A 15,813-nucleotide genomic window follows, 5' to 3' on the forward strand; every position below is an offset into this window, starting at 1 on the left:
TTCTGGGGATGTGATTATATATCACTTTGTTATATGCAATAAGTACGTAACGGTTGTTTATGTACGTGTCAATTGTGTATAAGAGAAAGCATAAGCTTTATCCGGACATTCAAACCCTATTATCCAATAGTAAAGGGTATCAATGGCTAACAATGTTAAAGGAGTTGTGTAATCCAACTTTCTCATTTGTGGTACTAGAAAAGATGAAGACGCGTCACTTATTTGACAAGAGAAGGGAACGTGTAATTCGTGGCGTTTTTGTCACATCGAAAATCCGTTAAAAAGGAATTGGGTCGTAAGCTTCTTTGTTAAAAGAAAAAAAAATTATAAGGTGATCCAACAATACACTCATCCCATGGAGTCAAATATTAAATTATATTTGTCATCTTGCCCATGTGCCTAAGTAGCTATGGAGAAACAATGTTCCTGTTTCCTTTTCGGTATGAAAAACTAATGGAACCAAGAAAAAAAAAATTGAGTCTCTGAAATGAAGAAACAACAACCACGTTGAAAAAAAACTACACAACGTAACTACGTAAGATTGTTCTTATCTGAGAGAGTCATCATCAAAGAGTCTAGGCTCAACGGGAATCGAGCCTCGCCGAAGAAGGGGAAGAGTGATTCGAATGGATATTACCCGAGACCGAGTCCGAGAGTCAAAGATATGGAGTACACGTGTGAGAAGACTTGGCCAGTCAAAGGCATCCTTGATATTCTCAACCAACCATGTACTCTATTTGCCCATGATCATGCATACATGAATTGTGGCGAACGTGCTTCATTTGCAGTTGTCATATAGCTTACACTTTAAAAGGAAGAGGGGAATATGCCTCTTATTTTTGAAACTGAAATACACAAAAAAGAGAGAAATAAAAAAACCCAAATTATTGTTCTTTTGTTTTTTTTACTCCATTCCAATCGTATACTTCAATCACCAAAGCCAATCTACCTGCCAATATTTTCGTAATAATTTTGTATTGTGCCCCTATCAAGGATATGGGTCGAATATCTTTAATGCAAATCGGGTTGTGAACTTTTGGGATTAACGAGATGAACGCATAAGAGGCACCGTATGGCAGCGAGCATTTATGAAACGCTTCCTGTATCGAGTTGATGACGTCTTCTTTCAAATGGACCCAATACGTTTTCATAAATAGGAACGTAACCCCGTCGGGTCCGGAGGCTTTTTCACTCCCGCAATCCCACACCACAATTCGGGTTGTTAAATTATTAACTAGTTTAACTATATTTTTCCCTCTGTTGTGATTAAAGTATACAGGGATGGGGGATCATTAATACGAAACAGTTTCAGGTTTCATTTGTGAAGCATTTGGATATATACCAAGAACAGGTGCAAGTATTAAAGTAGTTCTAAAGAATGTAAAAAGAGAAGATAACGATGAAAATGATGATGAGAGCAACGAGAAACTAATGGTCAAAGATCATAAAAAGACATCTCAAACATTTAAGCTTGGGGTAAGATCTATATCCAAGGAGTTTATTAATTTACTGAAAAGAGGTATTTTTTTGTGACGCAGATATTATCAGGAAATTGTAGAAAAGTTAATACTGTAAAACTTTCAAAGGATAAATAATCATTCAGCAAAAGAAATCAAAGAAGCTGCTCGTATCATGCCCAGCTTTCGGAAAACGAAATAGAAAAATGACGAAAGCTCGGGCAGTGGTGATGACGAAACCATCTTCTCCCATGACCACCGTATCTTGTTAGAAGATAAACAATAATCAAGGTATCAAATTATTCAGTTATTGTCTTAACTAAAAAAACTTTATCAAAGATTACAAAAGAAGACCAAAAGTTTAAAACCTTTTTTACAGATGAGGTGAGGTATGAACCTCAGGTTTGTCATGAGCATGAATTGTGCTCTCAAACTTTGAATCTTTTGCATGTTTTTGTGATTCTGGTTGCTTGGTGTATAAGTTTAGTCCAAGAGATAGAGAATCTTGAAAACCTGGTCTTGTTGATGTTATAATATCAGGGTGTACCAACAACGAACCCACATGTGGATTAGGTTCATATTTATTGTTAAATTGATTTATGCTTTCAGGTTCAGGGAACCACTTCAAAAGCTCGATTTCTTGTAGTTACTCCTTCAATTCTGCAGCTGCCAGAATCTTTCTTGCAGGAGTCATGGACGATATACCACTACAACTATCACCGCCACCTGTTGCCATTGATGAGTTACCGCCTTTCCTTCTGATAGAATTAAGAGACATTACTAAGAAACTTGGGTCAACCCTCTAGATCATTTGTTAAGAGCGAGTGCCCTTTGTTGATTCGGGGGTGATGTTAATGGGGTCTTAGAATCGGCACGCTGAACACAAGATCCAAAGAGAGAGGAAATTTTTGTGAAGGGAAAAGGACTTTTTGAAGGAGAGAATGGTTGAGTGAGTGAGTCCAATTCCATTTGGAATGTTGCATTTGTTGTTAGAATATAATGTTAGGTTTTATGCTTTGGTCAGGTTTTGTATTTTCATAATGTTTTTAAAAGCTTCATAGAAGATGACTTCATATTGGCTCTTCTTTTTGTATTTTGAAGATGACTTCATATTGGCTCTTCTTTTTGTATTTTCTACATAATTGCCTCCTACTCCATAATAGCATTTAATTTGTTGGCTGGATACCTGAATCACAAATGTAACAAATGCTATACAACACCATATAAATGCATTACCATGTCATCTATAACATGTTAATAATAGAAAGAATACTCAAGAGATAAGAGTTACACAAACACTATGTCAGTGTTGTAGATAAGAGCTTAGCTCGACTCGTTCGATTTTCATAAAGCTCGATCTCGAGTTCAGAATTCAGATCTCATCAAGCTTTAGAATTTTAGCAGCATGTCCAGCAGCAGGAGCATGTTCAGCTTTATTCTTCCCCTTCTTGGGATTCTTTGATTCTTGATTTCTCCGCTTCTTCCAATGAAAAATCTTTGGAGCTCTGACCCAGTAGATCATGTTCAAAATAACTAGTTATCAAAACACACACACACACACACTATGATGTACATATATCTAAGCAAGCAAAAGATGTATTCATTAAAACCTGGACATGACACCACTATGATGTTCAAAAAGCTCAGCTTGAATGTGTGTAATGTTGCTGTTGTTATTACAATCAACAGCAGCAACAAATGCTTCAAGCACCTTCGTCGAATCTTCGAAATAACCCTTTACAATAAAGTTGACAACATCAACAGCTACACCGAGTCCTTTTAAACACGTCCCAAACTTCACCGCGTCTTGAATATCTAATTCTACACAACTGGCAGACAAGACCAAACATAATATATATATATATATATATATATATATATATATATATATATATATATATATATATATACACACACACACTATATCAGTGTTGTAGATAAAAGTAGTAATTATGGTGAAACATTTAATTTTGTTAATCAAGCATAACGATAACGATAACGATAATAATAATGAAAAAAATCAAAATCAAAATATATATGCATACCCTCCAGTAAAGAAAAGAAGCCTTTTCTGATTTGGCGCATCAGTCGGAAGAGACAACTCACCTGTAATGATCCCATCTTTAAAGTCCAAGAGACCACCTACCACAAAGTTACCTGAGAAACAATCGTGTTGAAATTGATATAAAAAAATCCTACCCTACAGACATAAAATAACAATAAAAATAAAATTATAATATAAAAACAAAAGTATGCAGGAAGCTGACGTTCAAGGTGATACAAGATTTCTTTAAGATTACTAGTAGGACGAAGCCAGTTACTGTCATCAAAAGTACCCATTGTCACGATGCCTATAGCAGTCTTTGGATTGTTACACTGTAACAAAACAATCCCAACAAACGGTGAATATATATATATATATATATATATATATATATATATATATATATATATATATATATATATATATATATATATATATATGTATGTATGTATGTATGTATGTATATTATATTCATATATCAATAACACAACAAGTTTTTAAATAAAGAAATATTATGAAGTCAGATACCATTGGATCCAAATGGCACTGATTAGGGCTCTCGTACTTTAATTTGGAGTATCAGTAACATACGTATTGAAATAACATGTGTATGTGTATATAGCTTTTGATAGCAGATTGTATAAATGAAATAGTACTAATACGCAAATTGTATAAATGATACATTGATCTTGCATCATTTCGCGAAAAGCTCAACAACAATAAAGTGTGGAGCATTTTGATGAAGCTATGTAACAGATTTTAAGCAAGTGAAGGCATTTTGGTTCGTAATTGATCCATTGTCATTCACATAATACCTAAAAAAACTTAAAATTTACACATTTGACCCATTTTGGTTCGAAATACTTATTAGAATACTTGATCACAGAAAGAGGGAAGTACATCACTTTGTTTGGTCAGCCTCTTGAACATACGAAAAACCAAACTTATATGAATACCCATTATCCCATTATATAAATAAATAGTTTAGCAACTCACATCTGACAATACTTTGACCCTTTACCACTTATAATCCATTCACAGTACATATATAAAATAAAATATTCTACAACAAATTTAGCACAGAAGTTGAACATATGGTTGAAAAGTTGGAGATATATTATAACTCAAAAAGACCAATTAAAACTGAACGATTTATATATATGTATGTATGTATATACTCAGTTTACCAATTTGACGATTTGTTAACCTAAAAATAAAAGTTAGATAAAAGAAAGACCTTAAGTTTAGCTCGGCAATACGATCGAATACAGTCAAGTTGAAAATTATATCTACGAGGATCTAAGAGCCTCATATATCGAGAATTGTCGATGCAGATCATCATATACTCCTACAATTAAAAAAAAAAAAAAAAAAAAAAAAACAACCAAGTTTGATTAGATAAATGTATAGATAGAGACCATAAATAAAAATAAAAATTATTATATATAAAATAAAAAAAGGAGAAAACGATACATCAGCAACCATGGTTCTTAATTGGGGATGAAATTGGCCAAACGTTCCAGATTATAAACCCTAGACGAGTAACTGCAATTGCAAATGATTTTAAAATTGGCCGTCGGCTTCTTATTTATATCCGCGTGGAGTTCTAATTTACACCCTTATGAAATTAGATAATTGTACAACCTTTTAAACTTATTTAACTTGTAAAATGAAATTTGAACTATTTTTATCCCCATATTACTCTACAGCTCTACTCAATGTTGTAAAAAACCCGATTACTCGCCGATTAATCCTCGATTAATCATTTTTAGGAGCAGTCCGTTCCGATGTTCAAAAATCCGTTTAATTAAACGGTTAATGTCAATTGATGGGTCAAAATCGAATTTGATAACCAAAGTCAAAAATGGTTACCATCTTAACATGAATTTAAACTAGAACTTTATAGTTTTGGAGCAAAATGAACAATTTTATACAATTATGTTAAAGTTTATTTATATATTTATGATTTTTTTCTATATTTACACACAGTGTTGTAAAAAAACCCGATTACTCACCGATTAATCCTCGATTAATCATTTTTAGGAGCAGTCCGTTCCGATTTTCAAAAATTCGTTTAAATAAACGGTCAACGTCAATTGATGGATCAAAATCGAATTTGGTAATCAAAGTCAGTTAAAGTAAAAAATGGTTAACATTTTAACATGAATTTAAACTAGATTTTTATAGTTTTGAAGCAAAATGAACAATTTTAGACAATTATGTTAAAAAATTTCTTTATATTTATGCTTTTTTTCTAGAGTTACACATATAATTTTTAAAATTTAATATTTAAATATATACAGTATAATCCGATTAATCCCCGAATTATCGATTAATCCTTTCAAAATCTCGACCGATTAATCCCCGAATAGCGAATTTTGCAACCTTGTTTACACATATAATTTTTAAAATTTAATATTTTAATGTATACGGTACAATCCGATTAATCCCCGATTAATCCCCGAATTACTGATTAATCTTACCAAAGTCCCGACCGATTAATTCTTAGATAGCGAATTTTGCAACCTTGCTCTACTCTTCTAAACTTGTTAACCTTGTAAAATAAAATTTTGAACTATTTTTATTCCCATATACTCTACTCTTTTTATATTGAAATCAAAACTTTCTACTAAATATAATAGATGATAAAAATATCTGAAAATATAATAAATTTTGGAGCTATTAAGTTTGATGTGTTTTACATGGGAAAAGCTAATGAGTGATTTAATAGCACATGATAAGTAGAATTAATGGAGTATAAGTTTCTGAAATTAGTGTAATGTGTAATTAAAATTTGTATGTAAATATAAATGATTTTTTGAAAGTTTTAAGTGTTTTTAATCATGTTAGCCAAACTCAATTTACAAATTTTAATTGATTAGTCTTTAAGTGGCTTCTTACGCATTTCTAAAACAATTTTAGTGAAACGGGTATATCTTTTCACATCAAACACATCACAATCTTTTTCAAATCACAAATTACCTGTTAGAGAGTCTCGTGAATCGTTATCAACACAATTGGTCACGGACGTTGTCATCGTTTTTTATCTTCATGAAACAATAAGACATTTTTTATTAGATCATGCTTCTAACTAATTATTGTATATTAATTTAATCAGGACTACATAGAGCTTCTGCGGACTCACTTTCAGTGTAAGAAAGAAAGAAATAATCAAATGCTTAAAATGTATTGATTGATGCAATTTAGAAGTATGCTCATGACCATCTTTTATATCCAGGTAAGTCACCCACACTTTCTTCCATCTACCAATGTTGGACAAAACTCATTTTATACTCAAAGAGTTCACCCCTCATTTCTTCTATCCACCAATGTGGGACAAACAACCATATCAATTATTCTAACCAAAATATAACCAACAAATCTCCACATTTTGGATAGAAGAAGATAACATGGCTCCACATTGCAAAGATACTCGACGTAGATGCTTCCTCGACGACAACTTCAAGATCCTCATCTTCATGCCGCTGACAATATCTCTAACCCAACTACCCAAGAAATAAAATTTGCATCTATATCAAACATTGTCTAAACTGACGATCATTGTCATCAAAAGCAATCATAACCCTCTTTACAGAATTATCATACTCAACTATAAAAAGTATAGCACTTAGAATATCACATTCCAAACATTTCACATCGGCACATGTTGTATACCCAGCTGAAATGATATGGTGCAACTTTCTATTTGACTTTTCCTAGAAGTTTCATCAACTACAACATCTGTTTCCACCACACAACATGCATCAACGCCAAACCAATGCCCATGTGCAATTTGTGGAACCGCTAACGAACAACCCTTTCCATGGTGGCGCGGACACACCATGGGGATTTAGAGGAATTCGTCACTCTCCGTAACAACGGAGACAATGTTAGCGTCTTTGGAGCCATTTTCCGGGTTAGCTTCACCTGAACAATTAACCCTTACATGCACAGTCTTCCCGCATCCCCAACATACCAGATTCTTTCTAGAGTTTCTCTTCCGCATATCCGAACACAAGAGTACCGTACTTTCTGATGACGAGACCTCGTTGCCTTTCAGTCTTTTCTTCTCGAATATGAGCTTGCTAGTAACGTCTTCAAACTTCAGATTTTCTTTCCGATACATCAAAATAGGTTTCATGTCCTCATAGGACGATGATAAAGATAATATCAACCTCAAAGTTTAATCTTCATCATCCACTTTAACTCAAATAGCTTTCAGTTCCGAAACAATACCATTAAGAATACTCAGATGATTTGAAATCTTAGATATCCCATCCATACGCAAAGTATGAAATTGTTATGTAAGACACAACCGATTTGAGATCCCCTTGCCCTTGTACAACTGCTCTAGTTTATCCCAAAGCTCCTTAGCTGTTGATAACCCGTGCACATTTACAAACACGTTCTTTGCAAGACACAAACGAATCGTACTTGTCGCCCTAAAATCCATATCATCTCATTCTTCTTCATCGAACTTACTGCTAGAATCACTGCCAGGAACAAGGGTGGGTTTACCTTTCAAAGCCTTGTGTAAACCGGATTGAATCAAGACATCATTGACTTGAACCCTCCACAAGCCAAAATTGATCCTCCCATCAAATTTCTCTACATCAAACTTCATTCGACTGAACTTCGGCATCGTATCCGTATCTTATAAACATTACTTTCTCTGATTTTCCCATGTTTCAACTAGCCGACAAATGTAGTGGTTAGGTAAGATCCGTTTGATCCCAATATAATTGGTGATTGTTTGGAAAATCTACCAACCAGGTACACTGCAAATTCTTGACACCACTTATTCCGAATCAGGAAAAAATATTGTCTAACCAAATGCCATATACGATCAATAGAAGTAGTTTCTGATGTGGAAGCTCAGACTAAGCCGCGACCACAGAGCATACTCCGACCTTCTATAACCGAGACCCCCGTCAAACCTGACGCTCTGATACAAGTTATTGAAAAAATGGTCTCACTAGTTTCCAACACACGCCCAATGAAAGACAGTAAAAAAAATTAGAACAATCCACAATATAAGAATATGACGTGAAACTCCAAAACATGAGAAAAACCACGGGCCCTCAAAGAGAGAAATTCACTATATCACAAATTGTTAGAATGACATAGACAACCCTCTTAAGTCAACTACACTCTCCAAAATATTCGAATAATACAACTCTCAAGCAGGAGTAAGAAAGAATGAAATAATCAAATACTTAAAGAAAATGTAAGTTACTCACATTTTCTTCCTCACATTTTCTTTCACCTACCAATGTGGGACAAAACTCATTTTATAATCAAAAAGTTCACCCCTCATTTCTTCCATCCACCAATGTAAAACAAACAATCATATCAATTCGTCTAACCAAAATATAACCAACACATTTTGTTAGCTAAAATCTGGACGAAGACAGGTGACCCTATAATTTTATTCTTTATATTATGACTTCATAAACCTATATGTCTAGTGGAGGATCCAAATTTTTCCCCCTACGGATGAGAACTTTACTAAAGAAAATTGAATTATAATAAACAACGTTATAAAATATTATATCATAACTAGATGTAGGAGTCGAACATGTGATATTTAAATTTCTAGGTCTACATACTTTCATAGTAAGCAATTGATTTAAGATCACTCGCAATGGTCCGTTGTTGACCCCGCCATTTGAGCCGCTGATCAACGACGCCGATACTAGCATTTCGCCGTTGATCCCGCCGTTGCAAACCGTACTCCATTTAGCCGTTGCTCAACATATTGAAGAACGGAAGATTAGTTGTTCAACGACTATTTTTTATTTTTATTTTTATTTTTCAACCGGCTATTTTTTCCATCTTCATTTATATATACCAAATATCTAACTCTCATTTCACCAACATCTAACTCTCATTTATCATCAACTTCATTACCTTCACTCTTTCATTATGTCTTCCAACAAACATATACAACAACAAAATACGCAGTAAAATATCGGTGAAGATATGGGAGTTAATATGCTCCAAAATACGCTTCATCAACCTAACCAAAATCCTCATCATTAATCTCACATGAATATGCAACATCATGTAAAGACCCGTCCTAATCCATAAGAACGAATACAATAACATATGATTACATCGCGAGGTATTTGACCTCTATATGATACATTTTACAAACATTGCATTCGTTTTTAAAAGCCAAACTTTCTTTACATCGACAATTGACAGGCATGCTTACCATTTCATAATATCCACTATCCAACGATAAATTGACTTAATAATAATCTTTGATGAACTCAATGACTCGAATGCAACGTTCTTCGAAATATGCCATGAATGACTTCAAGTAATATCCTTAAAATGAACAAATGCACAGCGGAAGATTTCTTTCATACATGAGAATAAACATGCTTTAAAGTGTGAACCAAAAGGTTGGTGAGTTCATTAGTTTATCATAATCATTCATTTTCATCATTTTAATAGACCACAAGAATTTCATTTCCATTTCTCATAAATATACGTCTCATGCATAGAGACAAAAATCATTCATATGGATTGAACACCTGGTAATCGACATTAACAAGATGCATATAAGAATATCCCCTATCATTCCGGGACATCCATCGGACATGATAAAAGCGAATTCGAAGTACTAAAGCATCCGATACTTTGGATGGGGTTTGTTAGGCCCAATAGATCTATCTTTAGGATTCGCGTCAATTAGTAGATCGATTTACTAATTCTTAAGCTACTAAACAAAAGGGGCATATTCGGCTTCGATCATTCAACCATATAATGTAGTTTCGATTACTTGTGTCTATTTCGTAAAACATTTATAAAAATTTCGCATGTATTCTCAGCCCAAAAATATAAAGGGTAAAAAGGCAAATGAAACTCACCATACTGTATTTCGTAGAAAAAAATACATTTAACGTCATTGAATAAGTGCAAGGTTGGCCTCGGATTCACGAACCTATATTAATTATATATATTTATATGTTGGTCAATATTTGTCTAACAATTTAGGTTATGTCATAGTGTACCACAATCCTAATGCTCGAGACTAATTATGCAAAAGTCAACAAAAGTCAATTTGACCCAAAATGATTTCCAAAATTTATACATGATTATTATATAGTTTAAATATTGTCATTTTATATTTATTAAATATATTTAAAAGATTTATTAGAGTAAATAATATAATTCATTTATTAATAAATAAAATTTTATACAAAAATATACTTTTATATATCTTAAGTAATAAAGTTCATAAAATATTATGATAGGTTAAGGTAATTATATTATCTGTATTACATATTTATTTGATAAAAATAACATTGTTAATAATAATAAGTAAAAGTTGTATTATTTTGTAATAATAATTATTATTATTCAATTAATAAAAATATACTAAAAATGATATTATGATAAAATGATAATTCTAATTATGATAACTTTAATATTTACGATACTTTTTAGTATTAACTTTAAAATAATAATTTTATTTAAAATGATAATAATAATGATATTTTATAATAACAATGACATTTAATTTAAAATGATAATTTTTGTTAAAAATGATAGTTTTAATACTAACGATACATTTAATAATAGTAATGATAAAAATACTAAGAACGATAATTTTATCTAAATCAATATCTTACAATATTTTAATTTCATCATGATACTCATACTCATTATTTCCTAATCGATTCATTTAATAGCTTTTAATCGTCTTTTATAGCGCGTTCATGTTAATGATAATAATCGTAATCATAATAATTAGGTGTTACTAATATTAGTTTTTAATTATAATAATACTAATGATAATAAATATTATGATAATATTAATGATAATACTTAATTATAACTTTAGTGATAATAACGATAGTAATAATAATAAAAATAACAATTTTTAATGATAATACCTTTTATTGATAATGATAATAATAATAATAATAATAATAATAATAATAATAATAATAATAATAATAATAATAATAATAATAATAATAATAATAATAATAATGATGATAATGATAATTAGATAAAAACTATAACGACGATAATAACGACGATAATAATAATCATTTTTAATAATAATATAAAAATTCAATTGACTATAACTTCTAATCCGTTCATCGAAATCATTCGATATCTAAATGAAAAGTTCTTAATTTTCCGCTAGCTTTTCAACGACATGCATATCTTATACCTTATCTTAACTGCATATGTAACTAATTCAGGATTCAACATAACCTATCTAACGACAATATCAAAAATACAAACATGCATAATCTTATATACTCGAGCACTAGTCAGGGATACACTATTAATATATAAAATTTAAGTTATGAGTGCTCACGTATCAATATTTAGATTCAATATTGCAGGAAAGTACGTAGACGCAACGGAGATGATAAACACTAGATTGACCTCACGAGCATACCCTCGAACATTACCCATAACCTCCATAGCTATATCCCATAATTTCTTTAGCTTTATCCCGCTCGCAAAACTCATTTTGAAATAACTCGCTATGACCTCGTCGTAATATTTTATGTATAATACTTAATACTAATATTAATATAATAGGATTAATAATAATAATCTTTAATAATAATAATAAGATTAATAAAATAAATAAATAACTACGGAGTATATAGATTTTGAGAGATAGATAATCGAGCAAGCAGAGATCGAGTTCCATTTATAATTCATTCAGCTACCTACCCCTCAATGACAACTCATACGCACATATACATTCACCGACACTAGTTTTATGATTTTATATATGAATATATATTTATTTAATATATAATATATTTAATCTTTAGAATTAATTAAATATTATATTATATTCTAGTGCATAGTTGATTTGAAATTTTAGCACCGATGAATTGTACGTTGACGCTCGACTTACGTGCCGGTTCCGGTTTCTCGAACGCTTTTTCGTATGCTAAGAAAACTGGTATTTTATGTTTTGTGTAATGTACTTTGATCGATAACAAGACTCAAACCAATGAAAAATTATCCCACTCAAAGTATAACTTATTCATTTGAGTGTTTTGATCATTTGCTTCTATAAATCGACGTCTCGTTATTTACCAATATATATTATAATAATACTATTTTAAATCCAAAACGTTTTACGACTAAGTTAATATTATATTTTATCATTTTGTAAAATAATGATATTATTTATTTAAAAATAAAAACTTATATATTTTAGAAATAGTTACTTACTAATATAATATTTAGTTTTTCAAAAACTAATTATATTTCAATCGTTTAAATATTAGATATTATTATATCACCTTACGTTTTACGCTCTAGTACATAATTTGATATGATTCATTTATGCGCCAATGTTTAATTTAACTTCTCAAACGTTCTAATTAACATATCTATAAATCAATCGAATCAATAAAAAAGTGTTACAATCGTTTACTTAACTTATCGATATTCATTTTCTAAGATATCTATATTCCCCAATTTTTACTTTTACATTAAATAATATGAAGGTTAAATAGTTTATCTTATCAAAAGTCACGAGAAAATTATTGTAAGGCATGTATTGGAATTCAACAAGAATTTCCACCAATCTGTCTAGCTCTCGCTACTTGACACTTTGTCCTTACACGAAGATCACTTTACCATTTATTCTGAATATCGTTAAAAAGGAAAGTGTAACATCCCAAAAATTTGGGGTATTATTTTAAATGGTAATTTAGTAACACCAAGGGTGGTTAAGATGCTTCAGGAAGTAGAGGTGACTTGAAACATTATTATTCTTTATGATAATATAGTGTTTCAAGTGTCGGGTGTTTGATGTGCAAAAGTTTGGTGTATGTTGCGAGGTTATGCGCAAGTTCACCGTTTGGGCCATAACTTCCTCATACGAACTCGGATTGAGGTGAATCAAAAGCCCAGATGACCGTGATTCGAGCGCGGACGTTTTTAAATTTAAGTTGTGAGCTGGAAGGCTCCAGGAGCGACGCTCCTGGTCTAGGAGCGTCGCTTTTGACGCTGATCAGGTGATGTTTGAATTTTTGGACTTTTAAATGAAGGGCATATTGGTCAATTCACTTGAGAACGTGTATATGGATTGAAGAGCAGATTCTTATCCCCATTTCATCTCCTTTCTCATCCACAAAACTCTCTCATCCATTTCTAGAGAGGAACCCATTTTAGAGAGATAAAGCTTGGTTTTAGGAAGAAGAAGAGTGATTCGGGTCGGGTCTCAAGAGTTAAAGTTGTTCTCCTTGTTCACAGCTACGTTATGGTAGTGTTGGTATGTTCTAACTCCAAATTTCAATTTGTTTGATTCTTGTTCATGTTTAGGGTTTGAGCTAGTTAGGGTTATAAACCCATTTCTCATGAAATTAGGGGTTTTGTTGTATGTATTATGTAAGTAAACCCGATTATTGTGGGTTTAGAGTTTGATGATGAATTTAGAAGTATTTGTCATGGTTTGGGTGTTAAATCACTAGGTTGTGAGTTTGTTAGTGATTTTGGTGTTCTTAGGAACAAGTTTGCTAGTCAAATGGGTGTTGACTTGATTTGGTGTCAAAATGGGTTTTGAGTCAAGCTTTGGTGAATCAAGTATGTAAATACTTGATTTAGTTGTTAAATGGTGTTTTGGAAATATAATCACTAGCCGTTAGTGATTATGAGGCGTTTTATGACTTTGGTCAAAATGGGTAATTTGAAGTGGGTCAAAATTGAGGATGACACTAATTTGGATTAAATGGGTGTTAAAACACTTTTGTTAAGTGTTAAATGACGTTTGATATGATTATTACCTATGTAGTAATTTAGTGTTAAGACCTAGGGTGGTTTAAATGGTGACAAGTATAAACGAGGTTAAATTGTACTTGTTTGAATGGGTCGGAATTACCACCTGTAGTGGTAATTGGTGAAGTCCATTTTAGGTGACTAAATGGGCGGGTCGTTGTGTTAGATAGAAACACTCGGTTAAGGGTGTTGGCGTCGAATTCTCTTGTAGAGAATGTATGTTGATTGTGTGTATATCTATATGCGTATTATAGGTAAAGCTTGCTCGGTTACGTTTGGATGTGAATTACATACATGACTTGTGCGGGCAATCCAAGGTGAGTGGAATAATTATACGTGTAGGTATATAATGTATTTATTTGTGTGGTATGAATGTGGCATTGTCGCGATGTTCAAGACACCACATTCTAAGTAACGAGTAGTATTGTCGCGGTGTTCAAGACACTACTCATTATTTGATTGACATGTGGTATTGTCGCGGTGTTTAAGATACCACATTGTCATGGGAGTGGATGCTGCGGTGTTCAAGGCACCACTCATTGTTTTGATTGACATGTGGAATCGTTGCGGTGTTCAAGACGCCACATTGTCAAGGGGGTGAGTTAGTCGCGTTGTTCAAGACATTACCCGGGGGATTAGTGATTACGCGGTGTTTAAGTAACACTAATGGATGTTATGAACTCCGACGGTCTTTCGCGAGAACCGTTCCCTTGTACGATTGGTTAACCATGGTTGTATGAAGTTTGTATTAGCATATTTAATTGTGAACTATATGTTATTGGTATTGCTAGCTCATTGTGAATTGCGGATATTGGTATATGCATAATGTTTGCATGGTTGTCGAATTGCTAGCTTGTATGCGGTATTGTGTAAGTGATTGTAGGTAAGTAGATTATATATGTATATGTATAATTATTGCATTCACTAAGCGTTAGCTTACCCCTATCGTTGTTTACCTTTTTACAGGTATTGTGATTGTGAATCAAGTTGTTAGACTAGATGCGTAGGAGCGTTTGGGCTCGATGGGGTAGCTTTCGGATACGGATGTGGATTGGGGATTTGGTAGATCCTCGGGATTATGCTCTTGGTATCGGGTTGAGATGTCGAGTCATAATCCTTGTTTTGGTGTAATTGGGTCGAAATTGTCACTTGTTTATAATGGGTCATTTTTTGCAACAAATGATTGGTCATGGTTATGTAAAACTCAAATGTGTAACTGGTGTATTTTGGGTCATAATGAACTTGTGTAAGGGCTCTTGCATTGCAAACTAGTGTTCGTGCATGTGGGTTGGATTGACACTTAGTCAAATTCGGAACTGCACTTACCAGGTATAGGAGCGCTGCTCCTATGGCTAAAAGCGCCGCTTTTGGCCAGTGTTTTGGTAGTCTTTTGATCAGTCAGCAGAAGTGCCGCTTTTGGCATCAAAAGCGTCGCTCTTGGGTCTTCAAAAGCGCCGCACCTGGACTTAGTGCGCCGCTCCTGCTTTTACAAAAAAAATTAGTCAGTTTTAATCTAAACGGATTGGAGTCGTTTCA

At 32.6% G+C, this 15,813-nt stretch overlaps 1 protein-coding gene across 3 annotated transcripts in view; it reads right to left on the reverse strand.

The window, feature by feature from the left end:
• The window catches only part of LOC139886161 (26S proteasome non-ATPase regulatory subunit 4 homolog), a 144,881-nt gene extending 139,856 nt beyond the window's left edge, over positions 1–5,025 (reverse strand). For all 3 annotated transcript variants that reach the window (XR_011772298.1, XR_011772297.1, XM_071869911.1), the window contains exons 1-5: positions 4,975–5,025; positions 4,739–4,849; positions 3,725–3,833; positions 3,503–3,614; positions 3,068–3,286 (exon numbers count right to left, since the gene is read on the reverse strand). Coding sequence is in view for 1 of the 3 variants with exons in the window: in XM_071869911.1 (XP_071726012.1) it covers positions 3,068–3,286; positions 3,503–3,614; positions 3,725–3,833; positions 4,739–4,849; positions 4,975–4,986 (563 nt within the window). In the remaining 2 variants the exon portion in view is untranslated. The remainder of the gene's footprint in view (positions 1–3,067; positions 3,287–3,502; positions 3,615–3,724; positions 3,834–4,738; positions 4,850–4,974) is intronic.
• Between the last annotated feature and the right edge of the window lie 10,788 nt (positions 5,026–15,813).

This window comes from Rutidosis leptorrhynchoides, chromosome 1, assembly GCF_046630445.1.
Source record: "Rutidosis leptorrhynchoides isolate AG116_Rl617_1_P2 chromosome 1, CSIRO_AGI_Rlap_v1, whole genome shotgun sequence".
Lineage (NCBI taxonomy): Eukaryota > Viridiplantae > Streptophyta > Magnoliopsida > Asterales > Asteraceae > Rutidosis > Rutidosis leptorrhynchoides.